This window comes from Cajanus cajan, chromosome 6 (genome assembly GCF_000230855.2).
Source record: "Cajanus cajan strain Asha chromosome 6, NIPB_CcT2T_4, whole genome shotgun sequence".
In the NCBI taxonomy this organism is placed as follows: Eukaryota; Viridiplantae; Streptophyta; class Magnoliopsida; order Fabales; family Fabaceae; genus Cajanus; species Cajanus cajan.
This window is the reverse complement of record NC_138522.1, coordinates 55,880,346-55,902,384: the sequence shown is the minus strand read 5'-3', so window position 1 is coordinate 55,902,384 and position 22,039 is coordinate 55,880,346. Positions and strand designations below refer to the sequence as shown.

The window sequence follows — 22,039 nt, the reverse complement described above, 5'->3', positions numbered from 1 at the left end:
CGCCCGGTGCAATTCGCATTGCGCCCAGCGCCCTCTTGGCAGAGACCCCCAAGGAGCCTCTGCACCTAGCGAATCCAAACGCGCGCCCAGCGCGGAACCAGAAACCCCCAAATCAAACCACCTACTGATAGCGCGCCCGACGTAGTCCAAGCCACGCCCGGTGTGGGCCATCCAGAGGCTCACATTCACAAGCTCGCCCGACGCACACACCTTTGCGCCCGGCGGGCTTGCCCAAATGAAGCCCCCAGGTGGTCACGCGCCTGGCGCGAAGAACTGCGCCCGGCGCGAAGAACCGCGCCCAGCGCGCAGCTCAGCAATAACCCACCAAGTTCGAAAATCTAGTCCAAAACCTGCTAAAACTTCCATTTCCAGCACATGCAGTCTAGCCAAAAGCCATTATTTCCATCAAAGATCAATAAAAATGATACATTTCCCACATGCAACCACAAAACAAGAATTAATCAAGAATTTCTTCAAAAACCCCAAAACCCAAAAACCCTTTTATTTCATCATTCTCAACCACAATCATCAAACTTCAGCAACCAAATAAGTTCCTAGAACTCAATTTCATCCAAAAACGACGAAAAACCTAGCTTCTCTTACCTCGGTACGAAAATCCGAGCTTCGGGACCACGGAGATCGGAGAAGAAGAAACTTGAAAGCGAACGGAGAAAGGAGAAAATCTTCAGCTAGCCCTGCCTAGGCTTGATCAACACCTTCAATTCAAGGTCACCACAAGGAAGGAAATCAGAAGCAAGAAGAAGGAGAAGGTGAGAGTGAATAAAGAGAAAATGAGAGTTAGAGTGAGTGAGGAAATGGAGTCGAGAAGGGAAAAGGAAAAAGGGGTCCTCACAATTAATATGAAGCAAATTTTAATTCTCACATGTTAAATTTCTCTTTTGTTTTTTCCTAATGATAACATGAAAGAAAAATCAGATGTGTTTGTTCATGTATGATGATATAAATAATATTTTGTGAAATTTTTGAATTATAATAAAATTTTTAGTATTAGAGATTAAATTACAAAAAATATCAAAAATAAATAAATAAGGGTCTAATTATAATTTTTTATAGTTTAAAATTATAATTGAAAAAAAAATAGAGATCAAGTCATGTATTAAACAAACCTAATTAAAATGATCGTGTGAGCCCTTTATTCTTCTTCACAAAATTATGCATGTATTGTTGCTTATGAACTACATAATTTTATTTGGTTAAATGAAAGTAGGCTATGTCAAAATAGGTGTGACAATGGAAAAATAGAAATGATGAAAATTGTTTCTATACATACATAGAATTAAATTTGCTAGCATTACACACTATCGAAAGTGTATTTATTTTTAAGATAAAAAGTTTTTTTGCATTTTGTCTATAAAGTTGTCAAAATGACTTATAGTCACGTATTAATGGGTTATTTTAAAATGTAATTAGTGGTTAAGATTACTCTCGAGACTAATTTGAGAGATATTTGTTTAATTCTTTTTGTGATATACCTTCATTCAAATGTCTTGATTTTTTTACATTGTTTTAGTCTAGAACCTATACAAAAATCGCCTGAACAAGTAAAATACCAATATTTATTCATATGATTTGGCTTTGGAGATGTGCAAAAGTTATAAAAAAAAAAAAAAAGTATGAAATTTTGGTATTTCAATGATATTGATTGGTGCTTATGTATCATTATTAACAACATCAAAAATTTATAATCCATTTTTTCTATATACAAAACAAAAAGGTAAGAAGAAAAAAGGACTCATTACTTATAACGTTGTTTAGTAATAAAAACAAGAGATTTGTCACTTTAAAAAATGAATAAAAAATAAATGATATAAATGATGTGATAAGTTAAATTACTGAGAAGACATAGTCATTACTTAACGAAAAAATTTTCTAACACTATACAAAACTTTTTTTTAGGTCAATTTTAAAAATTATGCAACCTTTTATTGCATTTATACACATGCCATGAACAATTATGTGTACAATGATATCACTATTCTATTCATCAATTAATTAAAAATTAAGTTATTTATTAATGTAAATTTAAAAGCTAATTAAATAAGTTAACTTAATTTTTATTAAACCAAGCTAAACAAAGTAATTAATTACAATAATACGTATATATATATATATATATATATATATATATATATATATATATATATATATATATATATATAAACTAATACGTATTAATGGTTTGGACCTTGGAGTTTGTGGTGTAAATTATGTTTAGATGGCGTGGTTTTGTGGTGGTAAATAATTGTTATTTGGCGGGAGATTTCTTACTCTTATTTGGAGTGACAGAACCCCAATTGTTGTTTCTCTATCCTCACGACTCCACCGTGAACTTGAAATCGTTGTGTTGCAGAAGCTCTACGCTATTAGCAGATGGAAGATCCAGCTCCACCCTCCGAAGCTTCCAATCGCCCTCGTGTTTGTTTCACTTCTCACACTTGCCACTAATCTTCCTTTGATTCGGCCTAATTTTTTGTTTCGCTTCTTTCAATTATGCAGAAGAGGGGCAGACCTCCTAAGCACGTCGCCAAGGAACCCGATGCCGACGCCGAGAACCGCGACAGGATCACTGAGCAAGCCGACCGAGAGAGTTCGCCCGACGATTCCGCCGAAGCGCGCCCGAAATCCAAGCGAAGTCGTGCTTCCGAAGGAACCTCAAGCGTCGCGTACAACGTCTCTGGTCAAACCTTGATTGGTAAACTTAACACTCTGCTACTTTCCCTGCTGCTCAAATTTCTAGGGTTCAGGTTTTTAACTTACATCGTTGTGTTTTTATATTTTATTTTTTTACCATTTTCGTTAATACCGTGATTCCCGAAATTATGCGTGTTTTTTAATGTAGTGGATTTGTATGTGTATTTACTTTTTAGGTATGTAGATTTTGATTGAGGTTGTAGATTTTCTTGTATGATTTTCTGTAGATGCAATCAAAGGTAATGGCAAGTCTATTCCTCATGTGGTCAAGTTGTGGATTGAACGCTACGAAGAGGATCCGAAAGCTGCAATGGTTGATCTCTTGACAATGCTGTTTGAGGTAATATAGAATTCTCAAGCAGCTACAATGTTTAAAGGACCACTAGCGATAGACAATTTAGTTTCATTTATTAATCAAGGGCGAAAAGTAGATTTGGTAAAAACTTGGAAACACTGTTATTTCATCAATGCCAAAAAAATAGCATGTGGAACAGGTGCGGGAAGGAAGGGCGGGACGAGGCAAGTAGCCAATCCCTTGCTGGTATTGATTGATTCATGAATTCTGATGGATAGTGACAAATATGAAATTTTAAATGGTGTAGGCATGTGGAGCCAAGTATTGCGATAAAAGTGCATCGATGCTAAAAAAAATACATATTGATTTATTTATGAACTCTGATGGGTAGTGACAAAAAAGGAATTTTAAATTGTGTAGGCATGTGGAGCCAAGTATTGTGATAAAAGTGATCTTGTGGACGAGACTGATGTTGATGATGTTGTAGTTGCTCTTGTCAATTGTGCTAAAAGGGTATACAACTTGTTCTCTCTCTTTGTCTCTCTCTCTCTCTTTTGTTTCCTGTTAGTGTTTATCATTTTTTTTTAAAATTCTAATTTCTTATCAGTGATAATGCTGATAATATGCCGTTACTAAGTCTTTGGCCTCCTGTCTTGTGATTTAATGATCAAATTATGAGTTAGATGTGAACATTTATCCTTGCGTTTTCTACCTTTGATATTTTAGGGTGAAGTTGAAGACTATCAAAATTCCAAAAAGAAAGAGATTAAAAACTTCAAAGAGAATCTAGAAGCATTCTGGGATAATTTGGTTCGCCAATGTCAGCATGGCCCATTGTTTGATCAAGTTTTATTTGACAAGTGCATGGACTATATCATTGCACTCTCATGGTTAGTATGACTACCTAAAACTTCAGATTTTAGGATAATTTATATATGCAATGACTTATGTGGTGCTGTACTCATGTAGCACCCCTCCAAGAGTTTACCGTCAAGTTGCATCCTTGATGGGTCTTAGGCTGGTCACATCATACATAACTGTTGCTAATATGCTCGGTGCTCAAAGAGAGACTACTCGTAGACAGTTGGATGCTGAGAAAAAGAAAAGAACCGAGGGGCCTCGGGTGGAGTCACTAAATAAAAGGTTTTCTGAAACTCATGAAAGAATAACATTGTTGGAGGAGATGATGCGCAAGATATTTACTGGGTAGGAGGAGTTTGCTAAACTAAGAAACTATTTTTTTAAAAGGAAAAGAAAGCAACGTTTTGAGTATTGTATTTGATGTGACTGTATATCTAACCTGCCTATTTAATGTTTTTTTGAAGGTTATTTGTGCATCGCTACAGAGACATTGACCCAAATATTAGAATGTCATGTATTGAATCATTGGGTGCCTGGATCCTGTCATACCCATCACTTTTCCTGCAGGATTTGTACTTGAAATATCTTGGATGGACATTGAACGACAAAGTAATGAATAGGTTTTAAAGTTCTAATGATGCAACTTTTAATTGTTCATGTACTATATGACTTACTGCCTTTCTTTAACTTTTACCCACACCCTCCAATTTGTAGAATGCTGGTGTAAGAAAGGCTTCTATAAATGCTCTGCAAAATCTTTATGAGGTGGACGATAATGTACCAACACTTGGTTTATTTACCGAAAGATTTTCTGTCCGGATGATTGAACTTGCTGATGACATTGATGTTTCTGTGGCTGTTCATGCCATAGGTCTTGTTAAGCAACTACTAAGGTCTGAATTTCAAACCTTTTTCATTGATTTATATCCTGTTTACTGGTAAGTTTTTATGCAACAGAATGTAAATAGAAAATTGATTTATTGCTTCACTACAGACATCAACTTATTCCTGAAGATGACTTGGGTCCTTTGTATGATTTGTTGATTGATGACCCCCCAGAAATTAGGCATGCCATTGGAGGACTAGTGTATGATCACTTGATTGCTCAAAAATTTAATAGCTTCCAATCAGGATCAAAAGGTCTGAAGTCGACTATCCATGAGAATTTTCACTTTAAATTGGATACCATTATTTTGACAAATACAATCATGTGATGAAGACAATTTCTTTTCCAGATGAACCTGGTAATACATCTGAGGTCCATCTGAAGAGAATGTTGCGAATTCTGGAGGAGTTCCCACAAGATCCAATTTTGAGTATTTATGTAATTGATGATGTGTGGGAGTACATGACTGCTATAAAGGTATGTGTATGTAATCCTTGTTAATAATAGGATTCAGGAAGGATAGGAACATAGTGATGCCTTTTCTTTATGACCATCATCTCTTTTGTTTGATTGGTTACTCATGTATATTAGTGGATTGAATATTCCAATCCTAGGAAGTGCTTTTGATTGGAGAGAGGAATACAATGGATGGGGATAGAAGGATAAAAATAGGCTACATATTAAGATTAGAGACATCACAGCAGGGGATCGAGAAGTGAGGAAGGTAGAATCCCATCGGAGAAAAGGTTTAAGAGCAAAGAGAGGGAGAAAGGGAAGTGGGGCAAGAAATTGAAGGAAGGTATTATTGGGCCCTCTAAGGCAGGGATGTTGGAAAAATATCTGAGGGCGTTTATATCTTTATTTTCTGTTTTTCAGTGTAGTAAAGAGGAACTTTCCCTATTATAAGGAGCTATACACCATTATTTCTGATTAGTAAACTTCAGTTAGGTTTGTTGCTTGGGTGTAAACTTTTTGTTTGAGTAATATCATTATTGCATTATAGAATTTTTTAGAGTGGTATCCGTATTGCATAATCTGTTTCCTTATAGAATGATTTAGAGTGGTATCCATATTTCATAATGTTTACTTGTCTGTTTAGAATTATTAGTCTAATAAGTATGGATTTGTGTTATATATTTTGTATCACATTGCATCAAATCAAATCAAATTAATATCAGATTTCAAATAATTTAGCGTCTGTTCTCTACCTAAAATACCATAATTTAAACCCCTCAAACAATTGAATGGCCTTTACCACATAGTTTTCAATTGTTCACAATAGCACTGTGATCACAATTGAGCAGCACCTTGCTGCCCCTCCAATGGCCGTCACATTGTGCCTGGCCACTGTGGCCTTTGTGGTATTTTTCTTGGTGAATTGTGGGTGGAAGTGTGTTTCTTGTTAATCTCTTCATGTTTTTTGCCCTATATCATCTGCACCGTGTTCTTGCTTCTGTTTTTCACTTTTGCAACACCTTTCTGCTTCCTCATTCTCTTCAACCTCTGTTTTGCAACTTTTGGTGAGACAAAATGGTTGGGCGAGGAGGTGTCTGCTGATGGGAGAAAAAGGCTAGGGTTTTTTGTTTTATGGATGAGAGAGGATGATGGCTTTTGGGAGAAACAAGAAAGAGACTTGGGTTTTTTAGTTTGTTGGGTGAGAAGTGTTGGGCTTGCCCCCAAAATTGGGCTGCTCTCCACCCCAAGTATTCCTAAAATTGGGGAGTTTTAAAATTTAAAAATATTAATACATAATTATATATTATATAATAGAGACAAAAATAGAACATAATATATAACTATATAAGAATATACATATAAATAGAAAATATTATAATTAAATAAAATTAATATATATATATATATATATATATATATATATATATATATTAATAAGATATTATGCCAATGATCAGCACCTAAAATTGTTTCAGTCATATTTTCAACATGTACAGATTAATATTTAGTGGTTTCTTGATGGTAATCAATATTTTTTTATTTTTGCAGGATTGGAAGTGCATTATATCCATGCTCCTTGATGAAAATTCATCAGTTGAGCTCTCTGACAGTGATGCAACAAACTTGGTGCGGCTCCTGTGTGCATCTGTGAGAAAGGCCGTGGGAGAGAGGATTGTCCCTGCTACGGACAACAGAAAGCAATACTACAACAAGGCCCAGAAAGTTTGTGTCATCTTGACTTTTCAAGTTTTTGAATCCAAGTATCTAATGTCTGATTTTTTTAAATCCAGCACCCAATGATTTAGTTTTTTATTTTTACTGGTGTTTGATGTGTGTGTTGCACATGATGTTTAATGTTTATTTGAACAAAGTAAAAGTTTCAGAAAACCATGCTTTCATATATACCATACATAATTTTCTTCTTGCTGTCATTTATATATTTATTGGATTTTTTTTTGTCAGCTGTATTTTCGAAGTACATATTTCTGATTACTTCGGGCATTTGTAGTTAAATTGTTTGAGTATCAAACATTATGTTTGCTGGATCCTTGATAAGTAACAATTCTACGAGTACTATTTGTAAATGTTAGTTGTGATAGAAGGTTTGTTTATTGTTTGTAAATCTCTTTTCTTCCATTTGATGACAGGAAATATTTGAAAATAACAAACAGGATATAACTGTTGCCATGATGAACAGTTACCCATTACTCTTGCGTAAGTTCATTTCAGATAAAGCAAAAGTGTCATCACTGGTTGAGATTGTTTTGTATATGAACCTTGAATATTATTCCTTGAAAAGGCAGGAGCAGGTTGGTAAATTTTTCTTCTAGGTTGTTTAAGACTGTTAATGTTGTTTCTGGAAAACTGATTAGTGTTTGCTTTTCAGAATTTCAAAAATTTACTGCAGCTCATAAAAGAAGCATTTTTTAAGCATGGTGACAAGGACCCTCTGAGGGCTTGTGTGAAGGCAATTGATTTTTGTTGCTTAGAAAGTCAAGGGGAATTGCAAGATTTTGCTCGGAATAAATTAAAGGAACTTGAGGATGAAATTATTGTTAAGCTGAAATCTGCAATTAAAGAAGTAGTGGTATGGTCTATGCAACTTAAATGTCATATTTACTGTTACTTTTGGTTCTCATAAGAGAAACTTAACATATAGTGAGATGACAATGCAGGATGGTGGTGATGAATATTCTCTTCTTGTAAACTTGAAGAGGTTGTATGAACTCCAACTGAAAAGATGTGTGCCTATCAGTAGCCTATATGAAGACATTGTCATGGTGCTACGGGATTTTAGGAATATGGAGGATGAGGTGTGTAAGTGGTTGCTCACAACAACATTATGTTTTCCATGACATTGTTTCCAGTGTTTCATTATTAATTTTTTGCTTATTCCCATTCAGGTTGTTGGTTTCCTGCTTCTTAACATGTATTTGCATCTAGCTTGGGGTCTACAGACTATAGTAAATGAAGAAGCTATTTCTGGAGAATCCTTAACTTCTCTTTTGTCCAAGCGTGATACTTTGTTACAAGAACTTGAATACTTTCTCAACTTGGCTGCTAACAATAAGGAAGGGACTAAACATGGAAGTGAACTTGCATGCAGAGTAAGAGAGCTCTGAATTGTTTACCTTTTTCTTTCTCTAGTATATGTCATGTCTCAATTCTCCAGATTTGGTCTGATGAATATTTTATTGCTTGAAGGTATGCATTATACTTGCAGAAACGTGGTTTTTATTTAGGACAACAAATTTCAGCAAGACAAAGCTAGAAAGATTAGGATATAGGCCAGACGCAAATATGCTTCAGAAGTACTGGGAACTTTGTCAACAACAGCTTAATATTTCAGGTGACCACTGACAGATGTGCTAAAGATGATGAGCTAGTACTGAAATTCATCTTATGTTTCATGATTAAACTGAAACAAATTACACAATGTCAATTTTTGTTGTCTATTGTCTTTAAGTTGAACATGGTGTTTGAAGTTTATATTGCTTGTCAAAGTTGGTGTTAATACGATTAGATATTCTCATTGATGTATCCTTTATCCTTCATATATATATATTGTGTAGTGTGTACCCTTGTTTTTAGTGATAGAAGTCTGTTTTGCTTGTCTATGAATTTTCAGATGAGGCAGAAGAAGAAGATGCTAATGAAGAGTATGCTGTGGAGACAAATAGAGATGCTGTGATGATTGCTGCTGCAAAGCTGATCGTGAATGATATAGTTCCGAAGGTGGTCTATTATTTTGTTTCTGAAAAGTTATGATTATTGGCATTATCTCTAGGAAAAATTATTTTAGTTGCTTCTGAAATTTATCATGTTAAACTTTGGATATTCCTGATGCAGGAGTATCTTGCTTCTGAGATTATTTCTCATTATGTGATGCATGGGACAAGTGTGGCTGAGATTGTAAAGCATCTGATCACAGTTCTGAAGAAAAAAAATGATTTGGCTCACATTTTTCTGGAAGCACTTAAAAGTGTAAGTCCTTTGAAGTAGTTTTATAATTGATGTTCCTCAATGCTGGCTTATATATGTGTGGTAGATGAAGTTGGGTTTTCTTTTGTCTTTATGAGGATACCAGTACCTTTAGCAACAATAAACAGTCAATTTTTAGTCATGTGTCCTGTTTGATTTAAATATAAATGCAAAAGCAATTTGCTATATTTTATATTTAAATTGATCCATGAAACTAAATATTGTCATCTAATTGCTAAGGGGTCAACTTCTTAATAAAAAGCAAGGGTACTGGAGTGGAGAAAGAAAAAGAATATTATATTTCAGAGTGGTTCAAATTCCAAACCCTTAAATTTTGCACTTTTAGCTTGGGTCAATGTTGACAAAGTTCAATACAGGGTCCACTTCTTGCCTAGAATACGCAGTGCTACTGTGCTTCTTTCTTGGCAGTGCTTTATGGATAAAGCATTTTTGTTTGTATTGGTAGGAAATGAGGGTCTTTGTTTCCACTATCTTCTGCCTCAGGAAGATTACCATATTTGTATTTCACTGTCCTGTCCCCTCTTCTATAGTTCTATTCTTCACCAGTTTATTTTGGCAGGCATACCACAGGCATCCTGTCAAAATCTCTCGAAATGAGGATGTTTCTTCAGAGAAAAGATGTAAAGATCTGGGCGATCTGGCTGCTAAGCTTTCTGGAACATTTATTGGTGCTGCTCGGGTCAAACACAGGCCTGACATTTTAAAAATTGTCAGAGATGGTATTGAATATGCTTTTCTAGATGCTCCAAAACAATTGTCATTTCTGGAAGCAGCAGTACTTCCTTTTGTGTTAAAGCTCCCTGCGGCAGATATATCAGAAATGTAAGAGTTTGTTTCTCATTTTGTTGGTGTTATTTGGAACCATTTGCAGCAATAAACATTTTAATGCATCTTCTTTATGAATAGTATGAAGGATGTTCAACAGCGAAAAGGAAATGTCAATACAGAGGAAAATCCTAGTGGCTGGCGACCCTACTACACATTTATTAACAACTTAGAAGAAAAATTTGCAAAGAATGAGGGATTTCAAGGTAATTTATGCATGTATTTTCCATTCTTAGTTTTGTATCATATAGCCAAATGCTTTTTATCATAAAGCAACAACTGATTAGATCTAACTGAAACATAATATATAAAATGGTTAGTATTTGTTTTATGCATTTTGGAAAAGTTCATTTTGGATCCAACGTGCTAGGCTTGGCTTTGCTGACTTGATCATCTACTGTTTTTCTCTTGGTTGATATTCTTGTGTTCTTACGCTTCTCTTTTTACAAATGCACTGGGAAGTTATGTTGTATGTCTGCTGCCTTATCATTTGCTGGACATTTGGTTCATGCGGGATATATCCCCTCGCATGGATTGTGTCAAAATACAACTTGTATTATTACGTATAGTCATAGTGGTATACTAGAATCCCAAATTTGGTGGATGGCATGACCGTGAACTTAGCTTGGACATATTAAAGTAAATACTTACCAAGTGGCATTTTAATTTGGTGTAAGTGAGAACGTATTTCGTTTCTTTGATCAATAATCATGGGCTGGTTTGCACCCTGTGTTAAAGGTGCTCTTAACTGAAAAATGGTAAAAGAATCGAGAAAGTCTGATTTATTCATTAGGGGACGCTCAATGGTGTATGAACAGTGCATAATTTGATTTCTGTGGCAAATAAGATAGCTGTTAATGTATGTATTAATGTAAATAGGCAGGGTTATAGATAAGTAAATTTGGTTGGCAATAGTGAGGATAAATTAAAGTTTAGGTTCTATTGGATGTTTAATGGTGGCTTTGCCATTGTCATAGCATACTGGCAGTGAAATTGAATATCATGTGCAGGTAGTGGGTATATTAGTTTATTAATAACTTCAAATATTATTTGGCCTATTAATTTATGTTGCGTTGCTCTAGTAGGTTTTGTCTGCTGTTAAATTTGCTGTTTATCAAAGCTGTTTGCATTTGCAATTGTAAATCCCTAGGTTTTTCCTGTTCATTTCTTGTTAACTAAAGTTTCTCTAGTTCTGTAGTAGTGTCTCAGTTTCAATGACTTGACAATTGCTTATGTCTGTTATTGTATATATCCTTTAGATTATCAAGATAGAATAGTACTTTAGTTTTGACTGCTTTCTTGAGCACTATGGTTCATGTGAACTAAAAGTTTACATTAGCACGCACCTTCTTCTGCTACAATTTATATTATTCTCAATTTTAGTTATATTTAAATTTAAATTATATCAAAGACCTTTTCTTTTCTTTGCGTGTTACATGATGTAACTAAGATGACAAGGACGGATTACTATGTTTGGTAAAGGTTTTTTTAATGAAATAATCAACCTTTTAAAATTCTCTTAAGAATCTTTTAATTAACTTTTTCGGGCCCAAATTGATTAATACCAAACACAATCAACATAATGACTGGCTGAGATGATCATTTTCAGATGAGAAAGAAGGGGTTTCTGTTAGGCGTAGGGGCCGTCCTCGTAAAAGGCAAAACATACCAGGAAAGAAGCTTTTTGATGAGCAGAGTTCAAGTGAAGACGAGGATTCCATTAGTGCGTATGAACATGATGAAGGGAGAAGACTAGAGGAGGACGATGAAGATGCTCCATTGATACATTCAATCAGATCATCATCCAAGTTAAGGTCGCTGGGAGTTTCTAGGGAGGAAAGCCAAGTTCAGACAAAGACTGGGAATTCTGTGAGAGCTACAGATACTTTATCTGCTTCTAGAACCTCAGGTATATTGCATTAGCAAATCAAGATTTGAATATCAGTCTTGCTGCTAAATACCGAGTTGAAGACGTTCAGAGCATTTTAAAGCAAATTTTCATGTCTGACTTTTCAAATGAAATTTGCTTTTCCTGCCAAGGTAATTGAGATATAATTCAATATCATTGAAGTGCATGCTTGATAGTTGATATTTTCGCCTATTTTTAAATTTCAAATTAGTCATTTTGTGGTGTACTTGCTTCCTAATGCCCCGACTTCTCTTTCTCGTTTAATGTTTTAAATAACTTGTCTTGGAAATTTTATTAGTAATTCAATCTTGTTTTCTTGAGCTTTTCTGACCGAGGATGCAATTTATTTGGAGATTTTACATCTATAATTTTCTCCTCTGAAACAAGAGACAACTAATTGTAGCTGTTATCTTATGCTGCTTTGATATTATTTTTTTCGTGGTTAATGTTGCCTCTTGTTCATGTATGGTGAATGTTTGGTTCCAAAAAAATATATAATTTAGTTATTTTTACCCTCATTTCTCACCCATAATGGTTGTTTTCCCCACTAACTTCTGTCCCTTGGTCTTTAATTGTGCAGGGGCATCAAGCTAGTCTTCCCCAGTTGTAGTTTACTATTATATGTTGGCAATTTCTTTGACAAATATTAATTACTAGACTTTGTAAGATTAGTTTTACTTGTTTATAATTCAACTTGCTGAATGTTTATGGAGCTTGTTCTAATCAAGGTTGACGGCCTTACTGCTGTAAAGGAATTAGTACAGTGCCATGCCTCTTGACGGCCAATCTGAACTGAGAAGTTAGCGTGACATTATCTTCTGATTTTAAATATAACCATGGTTGTCAACGTTTGTCCGACGTAATTGCCCATCTTTTTTTTTAAGTGTTAGTAATTATTATGTTATGTTGAGTGATTTGAATACACTCTACCTTGTCACTCCAGCTTTTATGCCCCTCCCCCAGATCATCGGACTATTTTTTCACTCCTCATAATAACCCATCGTGAGCAATATAAATCATAGAATGGAATGGAATTACGTTATTTTGAAAATATAGGAAGTTTTGGACTTATTCCCTGCAAATGAAAATCATAATTTCACAAGATATTTTAAAATGATCAAATTAAAATTTTTTTAGAAAATAAATTTAAACAATTCAACTATTAAATTACATGATATTATATTATAGTTGTATATACCAAAATTCTTATAATTTAGAAAATTTTAAATTGTATCTAATAATAAATATTTATATATATTTTAAATCTAATTTATCTTAAAAATAAAATGTTAATTATTGAATAATTAAATCATTGTCATGTTAGTCACTTCTACATCTAGAGGTGACAAAAAAAAAACTTATATTCAGATAAAGTTCATCGGAATTTTAAATGGATAATTAAACTTATATTTGTTTAATACTAGAGCGAGGACAAATAGAAAAATACTTATCTATGTTTTTAAAAATATTAAAAATATTTTTAATTATAATAATATATTTTAATTAAATTTATTTTTATATTAAATATGTGTCATAATTATGTATTTTAGTATACATATATGTTACAAAATTATTTTTAATATAAATTTGCATTTTAAAATAATTTAATTTAATTTTTATTTTATTTCTTATCTTTTTATTTAAAACTTTACATTTTCTTAAATATATACAGACACCTATAAATATTCATAATTAAATAAAATTTTCATAAATATCTGATAATTACTATTCACCCCACCCTGTCTATGATCATCGGAAAAACCACCGGTGCACCACCCTCATTGTTTTTATTACTTTGTTATTGATACCTGCTGCTGATGTCCAACAGGTGATGACTTCAAATGAGAGAATGAATATGCAAAAATAACTCGAAAGAATATGTTTTAAAAAAAAAAGGTGCAACCGTTAAATTTTTAATATATATATATATATATATTTTACCATCACTCATTTTCCATTTTTTTAATTTTCAATTAATTGGATAAAATTAAGTGTTCACAATATTTAAAATGTTATAGATTATAAATTTTTGAGGGCGGGGTGAACAAGTAGCTTTTTTTTGGACTTTTTAATAATTTATTACTTGGTCGTAAATTAAGTGTGTAAAATAAAAAAGAGAGATTAAAATTGAAGTATATTTAAAAAATAAAAATCAATATCAACTCAGACTTTGAACATAACAAATAATTAATTATCTATTCAAAATCCAAACTCCGCATTAAAAAAAAAAAACCAAAATAATTTTAAGAAATGAAGAGAAGTGACAGAAAAATAAAATAAAACACAGGTGTGAGATGGGCTACTCGAGGCCCATTAACGAAAAGCCCGTTAGAATAAGCAAAACCCTAGGGATCCCAACTATAAAATGATTGCGAATAAGTCTTTGAAAGGTGTTAGCTCCTTCCTTCCACCGAAAGGCGAGCGCAGAGTGAGAGAGTGAAACCCTAGGTTTTAGAAAATGCCGGCTGGTCACGGTTTGAGATCTCGCACGAGAGACTCCTTCTCTCGTCCCTTCAGGAAGAAGGGTACCATCGCCCTCACCACCTACCTCCGAACCTACCACATCGGCGACTACGTTGACATCAAGGTTAACGGCGCCGTCCACAAGGGCATGCCTCATAAGTTCTACCATGGCCGCACCGGTCGCGTCTGGAACGTCACCAAGCGCGCCATTGGCGTCGAGGTCAACAAGCAGGTATATCATTACCCTAACACCTAACACAACACTATTCTCGTCCTGTTCAATTAGGTTATTATCATTTTCATTAACAATTATATGTATGCGCTTGATTGCTGTTCGTTTTGTTGTTACATTTATTTGTCTATATTGATGTCAATTTCAAGGTTCAGATGTGTTTTCGGTGTTAGCCAACACGCGTGGTTGTTCTGGTAGCATTTTCGGGATTAGGTTTTAGGCTGAGCCATTAATTTTAGTTTCTAGGGTTTTAACTCTGGTTGGAGGATCGGTCTAATTGAAATACTGTGTGTGGTGTTCAGGTTGGGAATAGGATTATCAGGAAGAGGATTCACGTGCGTGTTGAGCATGTGATGCCTTCACGGTGCACTGAGGAGTTCAGGTTGAGGAAGATTAAGAATGACCAACTCAAGGCTGAGGCTAAGGCCAAGGGTGAGAAGATCAGCACCAAGAGGCAGCCCGAGGGTCCTAAACCCGGGTTCATGGTTGAAGGTGCTACCTTGGAGACTGTTACTCCCATTCCTTATGATGTTGTTAATGACCTCAAGGGAGGTTACTAGAGTGGTCTTGTTGTTTGTTGGTTTTTGCTTAGTATTTTTGTTTGGATTTTAGTCCTTTTTTTTTATTGGAACAGCTTTATAATTTATCGTGAAAACATTCAGACTCTCTAAGTTTTGTCTTGGTTGATTCTCTAAATACAAGGATATGTTTCAATTTTGCTCTTCCTCAAAGTGCTTTACTGGATTATTCCTGCTTATGCTTGCTTGATATGTGAATACTGCTTTTCATGTAAGCACGAGGTCAATTAGCGTTGCGCGTGTAAGGATGTTGAATGAGAGGTTCGATGTAGGTTATGACCAAGGTAGCGATACTTGGTTTATTGATATATATGTTTAAGATGTTTCGCATTTGGTTCCCAAGGTACAAGGTATTTGGCACATCTAAGGAGGTTAATGAGAGAGCGAATTTGAGCAAGTTTTGTTCTTTGGCATTTTTATAGGGTTGTTTTGCGTACAATGTCATATCGATTAAATCATTTGAAAGAACCTGGCTGGACAATTGACGCATTGACGCATGTATTAACCAATTCATTTGGGGATAACTATCTCAGCGCTGGCTCTACATAGTTTTATTTTCATTACATTTTTATGCCTATTAAATTAATGTAGGCACTCGCTTGAGTGTAGATGATTTCGTTTCCTCATTATTAATTAATGTCATTCTTTATGAGATGCCATGATAATCACTCTTTAAAATATATGATCGCTGCCTTCATCCCTTGTATGGATTTGAAGGTTAAGTGGAAAATAAACATTTTGGATACCTTCACCCCTTGAAAATATTAAATTATATAGTGTTAAGTTTTTACGAACATGGATTATTCTAGTCATTTGTTTGATTATGGAGTTCTATAATTGCATATTTTAGAGACTGTTTTTAAAGTATATTCAGTTGAGTAAACTTTAGTAGTAAATTGAGTGTTTACAGTTGATGTGAGCTACAAGCTTTTTTTATCTGCTAATTATTTGAAGTTTATATTCGAGAAAGGAAATCCGTTGGCGCGAGTTAACTCCTTCAAAATCGATTAGTTTCTGTATGATCAAATAAGTCAATAAATTAGAAACAGCATTCTTTGGGCGCTCCTTGAAAATCGTTATGTATGTGTCTGTGTGCTCAATATTTAAGTAATTAGAAACAATATTCTTTGGGCCTTGAATTTTTCATTATTATTACCATTGGGCCATTCTATGTGTAAAAAAATTGCCCTTTGCTGATAATACCGAGTCACTGAGTTGTAAGAGGTTAAATTAGACGTTTAAAGGTAATGTAGATCGTATTGCTGTACTGTCGCTCATATTAGTCTCCCAAGTAATGTTTATATTTGTGATTTCTGAATGTGTTTTGCCATGTTTTGTTTTGTACATTGCCGTCGCACGAAGTCTAATTTGATAAATAAATAAATAAAAAAGCGTAATTTTTTTTATCATTATTATTTTTACAAGAAAAAGACTTGTATCATGTCATTTGTAACAATACCTTGAATGTAGAGGAAATATTCAAAAACATAGTGACCAACATGAAATTTATTTTTTCACTCAAAATAATTAATGTTGTCCTTTAGTGGGAAAAAATCTTCCTGATATCGAGCTTTTTGCGCATCACCAAAACCCTTCGGTCGGATGAAACTTGTGAGCCTACCGCATTGCACGGTTTACAATTTGATGAAGAGTAAATAATGAATGAAGGATAGTGAGTTTTTTTTTTTTTAATAATCTTCGTAAGAGTTATAATTATGATAATTTTTAATTGATTGATAATGTAAAAATATTTCAACAGAAATTAAACTCTTGAATGAATTTACTTTGGAATTTCATAAAAAGTAATTGAGTGAATACAAAGGAAAGAATAAGTGCTGGAGGAAAACACTTTGTGACAAGCCCTACAGAAAGCAGAGTAGTGTTATTAGATGCTTTGATTGGTTAATACTCTTCAAGTAAAATTGTGTTACGGATACAGACGTGGCAAACAAAGCATGGGGCAGATGGTGTTTCAACCTTCTGCATCACTCCTTTCCTATTCTTGGTAACAGCTGTCGGTTTTAAAGATCCTGGTTTTGCTTTTTGGTTTTTGACTGAACTAAACTTGACCATCCTTTGTATATACCCGTCTCTCACTCACCTTAAATATCAATCTACTCCCCTTCCCCACTTCTCACTCCTTCTAACAACACCTTGAGACAAGTGAAGACGACCAGATGCATGTAGGAAACATGAAAACACCTTTCACCCTCTCCCATCTCCTGCTACTGCTTATTTTTTCTGGTATTTTATTTTTCAACTTCCTTTCTCTTTCTCTTACTATATCAACACTACATAATCTCTATGTTCATATGTCTCAATGCCTCCCTCCTTAGTCTCAAAGTGCATGTGGATTATTTCTTCGTTTTCTTCCATTTATTTTTCCGTTCTTATTCTAATAGTGAAAGTTCATTGGGCAGCTGGATTAGCCTCTGAGTTTGTAGTGCGAGGGCGTGCTCATGGGGTGAAGATCCCAGAACATTGGTGCCACAAGCTGATCCATTTAAGCAATTGTGAGTTGCAGAAATGTTTTCAAGAGTGCTCTAAAGAACCATATGGCATTGGAGAATGCAAGGACTCTACTTGCTTCTGCACATACTATTGCAAAGATCCTCCCTTATAATTTCTTCTTCTTTTTTCTCTTCCACGTGCTTTTGTGCTTCTTATCTGTGCCTTACAAATAGCAATTACTATAATATAATATACACGAGTCGTCAAATAACATCTTATACCGAGTTTATTAATAATTTGACCCCAAAAGTAACGCAATTAAATGATTTTCACTGACATGGGGTTAAAGTTTCATCAAATCTACACATTCAGAAAGCACACCTGGTATATTAACCGTGACTGAACAACATCTAGCATTGCCAATTAGATTAATCTCTCGTAATCATGTCTGATATGAAAAGGCCGCGAAGGGTTTCATAATTAATAACCATCAGAATATAATAAAAAAAATAGAGGGAAAATTAAACGGAGGATTTAAAAATTATTTCAAGTTATTAAGCAGCAATGAAAAAACTTGGGTCAATAAACGGATCTTCTTGTATACATGGTGAGATTACATTTAAATCGTGTAATTGTCTCATTTAGTAGCCCATAAGTTGGTGTGCGTGACCGACCATAAGATGATCCACTTCCACTGTTTATCTGAGTTTAGTTAATTGACTTTTTCTTTTCTGTTTCTATATGTTGATGTGGTCGGGTGACCGATTTATCTATTAATTGTGAAAACAATATCATTCTTTTTCTCCTAGGTTTAGACAGTGTAATGTCATTTCTATTAATTGTGAAAATAATTTCATCTAGCTAATGTAATGGGTGGTCCAACTCTTTGGTGGAGGCTGACAATGTATAATAAACCATAACAAAGCGATCAAGGAACGATCCTTCACTATGCATTAAAATTATTTAACAATGTTATATACGATACATTGACTATGCATTAACAAAATGAAATTATAATAAAATATATCATTGTCATACACACAGTGAATACATACTACAATTATCTTTTGGCGAACTTCTAAGTGAAAAAAATGTCACACTTTATTTAATAGAGAGAAAAATAAGTACCACAATATCCTTTAACACAATAACATATACCATGTCTATTATAGTCATCCACTTGACTAAACTAACATGTTAATGAAAAAAATGTAAGTATCAATTAACAATATAAAAAAAACTCTGTATAACAACATTTTACCGTATGAACAATCAAGGATTGCTTTATTTCATCATATCTTTCATGGAGTTTATTTTTAATGGTTATTTTACCCCCCAACACCACACACACACACATAAATAAATAAATATATATATATATATATATATATATATATATATATATATATATCATGGATGAAATTATAATGATGGCAGTTTAGTTGGGCCGATTATTTAATGAAGCCAGAGAATCTAGATTCTAGGCCCATGATGTCCCTGGCGAGGGTGAAGACTGAAGAGGAAGGAGGGGAGGGGTATCAGTATTCTGTTTGTGAGTTCTAAGATGAACAAGATTCCGTGGATGAAACAGCAATGGCGAGGCATAGTGAAAGTGCGTCTGAAGTGGGTAAAGAACCGAACCCTCGATCACGTGATCGACAAGGAAACCGACCTCAAGGCCGCGTGCCTCCTCAAGGACGCCATCGTCCGCTCCTCCACCGCCTTCCTCACCGCCAACTCCGTCGCCGACTGGCAGAAGCTCCTCGGCCTCACCGTCCCCGTCCTCCGCTTCCTCCGCCGCTACCCCACCCTCTTCCACGAGTTCCCCCACCCCCGCTGGCCCTCCCTCCCCTGCTTCCGCCTCACCGACACCGCGCAATTCCTCCACTCGCAGGAACTCGCTCTCCACCAAACGCACCAAAACGACGCCGTCAGCAACCTCTCCAAGCTCCTCATGATGGCCCGCTCACGCGCCCTCTCCCTCCACTCTCTCCACGCGCTCAAGTGGGACCTTGGCCTACCCGACACCTTCCACAAAACCCTAGTTCCGCAATACCCTGACACCTTCCAATTCCTGAACTCCCCCAACGGCGTCGTTTCGCTTAAACTAACGCGCTGGCCCGAGGAACTCGCGCTTTCCGCTTTGCAGAGGACCAACGAGGGTGGGACCCACTACCGGGAATTCAAGCGGGGGCAATCGGCGTTGGCTTTTCCGATGAAGTTTCCGAGAGGCTACGGTGCTCAGAAGAAGGTTAGGGCGTGGATGGAGGAGTTCCAGAAGCTTCCCTATCTCTCTCCTTATTCCGACTCCTCCAAGATTGACCCCAATAGTGACTTAATGGAGAAGCGCGTTGTTGGGGTTCTGCACGAGCTTTTGAGTCTCACTCTGCACAAGAAAACCAAGAGGAACTACTTGAGGGGGTTGAGGGAAGAGTTGAATCTTCCGCATAGGTTTACCCGCATTTTCACGAGGTACCCGGGGATTTTTTACCTCTCGTTGAAGTGCAAAACCACGACGGTTACTCTCAGGGAAGGGTACCGGAGTGGGAAGCTGGTGGACCCGCACCCTCTTGCTCGCCATAGGGATAAGTTCTACCATGTGATGCAGACGGGGCTTCTCTATCGCGGGGATGGCTCGTTGAAACGTGACGAGAACGATTCGCTGCTTCGGGATGATGAACTCAGGAGTGAAGACTCTGAGGAGGAGGAGGAGGAGGAGGAGGGAGAGGTTGAAATGAGCGATGATGATGAACTCTGCGAGGGTGAAACAAGTGAATGAGGTTTTTGATGCTGAATTGTGTTTGTATGATACAAGCTACGGGGTGATAATTGCTTTAAAGAAAACCATTTGCTCATTGCTCCCCAGGTTAGTAGTTTTGTTCTAACTAATAACTAGCTTCATGACTTATTAAGTATCACAGTATAATGAAAGAATTCTGGAATTCTATCAGCTTTTAGGGAGTGAATGAGGGGAAGAACATGGCACGAGAGAATTGTGGTTAGTTAGTTTGGGTAGACTTAGCTCTGGGCCATGTGCAAGTTCGTTTCTTTTTGTGAGAGCTTTGAGCCCCTCTTTTGGTTGAATGAAACTCGTCACCAGAAGTACTCTTCTGGGTTTCCTATCACAAGCCATGTTTGAAATGTAGCTGCATAAAGTCCACATCATTGTAATGGAATTATCTGGAGAGGTTAGAATCAGCTACTCCCCAAGGATTTGTTTTGGTAGTCCTCCAATACTATTCCTTTTAAAACTATTTATGTTATTCTGTTAGGAATTTTTTCAGGGTAGGGAAAACTGCGTGAAGAATGTTAGAGTAAGATAGTAAGTGGTTGTGTTACAAGATTTACTAGTTTTCAGGCCATACGCAAGTGCCTTGCAGAATGAAGTTGAATAGACTTTTCTCGCTTTTACAATTTACTAATTAAAATACTATCTTTTTTTTTATTCTCACATTTTGACATTTACTTTTGTTCAATGTTCAAATTCTTCTTTTCTTGTTAAACTATCTCATTTTTCTCGCATGTTTTTTCATAGTTTTGAAAATTTTGAATTGTGCATCACTATAATTAGAATTGAGGAAAAAGCTATAGGCTCCATATTTTTCTAGCATCTGAAATGCATTTGGAACATTTGTAGTTTCTACTGGTAGAAATTCAAGAACCATGTCCAAAGAATTGGCAAATTGACATTGGACCTGCTTGCATATTCGTAGATAAGTATGATTCTCTGGCTTAATATGGTCATCTCCGGAAGTTTCAGATATTATTGCTATACCTCCAGAGAAACAAGTAAAGCTTTATGAACTTCAAAATTTCTGTAGCATGCTAACTGCAAGTCTGCAACATAATAGCAGATGAATAACCCATCAGATTATCGCCCCTTGTAAGAGTAATAGTCCATTAAGAAGTCACTGCCTCGGGTGAAGACTTGAATGAGTAGACACATTTGTTCTTGAACTATGTGATAAACTTTTTTGACCCATAAAGTTGCATGTGTTTAATTGATTATAGTCGCTAATATTATTGGCGATTCTCAGGAAATTCTGCTGGTCTTGAAGGGGATCCTTAAGCCAGCTTGTTAAAGCTATGGAGCATGTTGGAGATCATTGAAACTACTCAAGCAAGCTCGAATAGTTCACGAACATTATTTATCAGCTGTAGCAACTAATCATGTTACGGTATTCATTATTTTTTACCACATTGGCGATCTGTCAACCAGCAATTGTGTTTGATTTTAAGGTGGAAAATTGAGTTGACAAATGACATAAATTATAGGAATTTACCCCCTATATCGAAAAAATGTTGCAACGAAATATTATGGTGCATTTGGTTGGCAAATATTCTTAGTTTAGAAAAAAAAAAAAAAAAA

The 22,039-nt window shown here is 35.5% G+C and overlaps 3 protein-coding genes across 6 annotated transcripts; all 3 read left to right on the top strand.

Moving 5' to 3' along the window:
- The first annotated feature begins 2,251 nt into the window (after nucleotides 1-2,251).
- SCC3 (sister-chromatid cohesion protein 3) lies at nucleotides 2,252-12,809 on the top strand. The gene is made up of 22 exons (XM_020355863.3): nucleotides 2,252-2,436; nucleotides 2,518-2,713; nucleotides 2,940-3,052; nucleotides 3,428-3,520; nucleotides 3,734-3,897; nucleotides 3,977-4,213; nucleotides 4,333-4,477; nucleotides 4,583-4,761; nucleotides 4,863-5,008; nucleotides 5,104-5,231; nucleotides 6,759-6,932; nucleotides 7,358-7,519; nucleotides 7,597-7,797; nucleotides 7,886-8,023; nucleotides 8,114-8,317; nucleotides 8,415-8,559; nucleotides 8,839-8,945; nucleotides 9,060-9,194; nucleotides 9,772-10,034; nucleotides 10,119-10,243; nucleotides 11,647-12,077; nucleotides 12,527-12,809. Exons 1-21 carry the CDS (start codon nucleotides 2,392-2,394, stop codon nucleotides 11,958-11,960), a joined length of 3,414 nt encoding a protein of 1,137 aa, XP_020211452.1. The 5' UTR covers nucleotides 2,252-2,391; the 3' UTR covers nucleotides 11,961-12,077; nucleotides 12,527-12,809.
- Nucleotides 12,810-14,331: 1,522 nt separating this feature from the next.
- Nucleotides 14,332-15,366, top strand: LOC109797148 (large ribosomal subunit protein eL21z/eL21y). Its single transcript, XM_020357077.3, has 2 exons — nucleotides 14,332-14,641; nucleotides 14,944-15,366. The coding sequence occupies exons 1-2, from the start codon at nucleotides 14,405-14,407 to the stop codon at nucleotides 15,199-15,201; spliced, it is 495 nt and encodes a 164-aa protein (XP_020212666.1). The 5' UTR covers nucleotides 14,332-14,404; the 3' UTR covers nucleotides 15,202-15,366.
- Nucleotides 15,367-17,842: 2,476 nt separating this feature from the next.
- LOC109796131 (Ubiquitin carboxyl-terminal hydrolase family protein) lies at nucleotides 17,843-21,995 on the top strand. Of its 4 annotated transcripts, none has more exons than XM_020355778.3 (2): nucleotides 17,843-20,536; nucleotides 21,708-21,995. In XM_020355778.3, the coding sequence occupies exon 1, from the start codon at nucleotides 19,235-19,237 to the stop codon at nucleotides 20,447-20,449; it is 1,215 nt and encodes a 404-aa protein (XP_020211367.1). In that variant the 5' UTR covers nucleotides 17,843-19,234; the 3' UTR covers nucleotides 20,450-20,536; nucleotides 21,708-21,995. The 4 variants fall into 4 exon arrangements, with proteins under 4 accessions (XP_020211367.1, XP_020211371.1, XP_020211369.1 ...); XM_020355782.3 differs by lacking the exon at nucleotides 21,708-21,995 and adding an exon at nucleotides 21,384-21,675; XM_020355780.3 differs by lacking the exon at nucleotides 21,708-21,995 and adding an exon at nucleotides 21,308-21,675.
- Nucleotides 21,996-22,039: the final 44 nt, after the last annotated feature.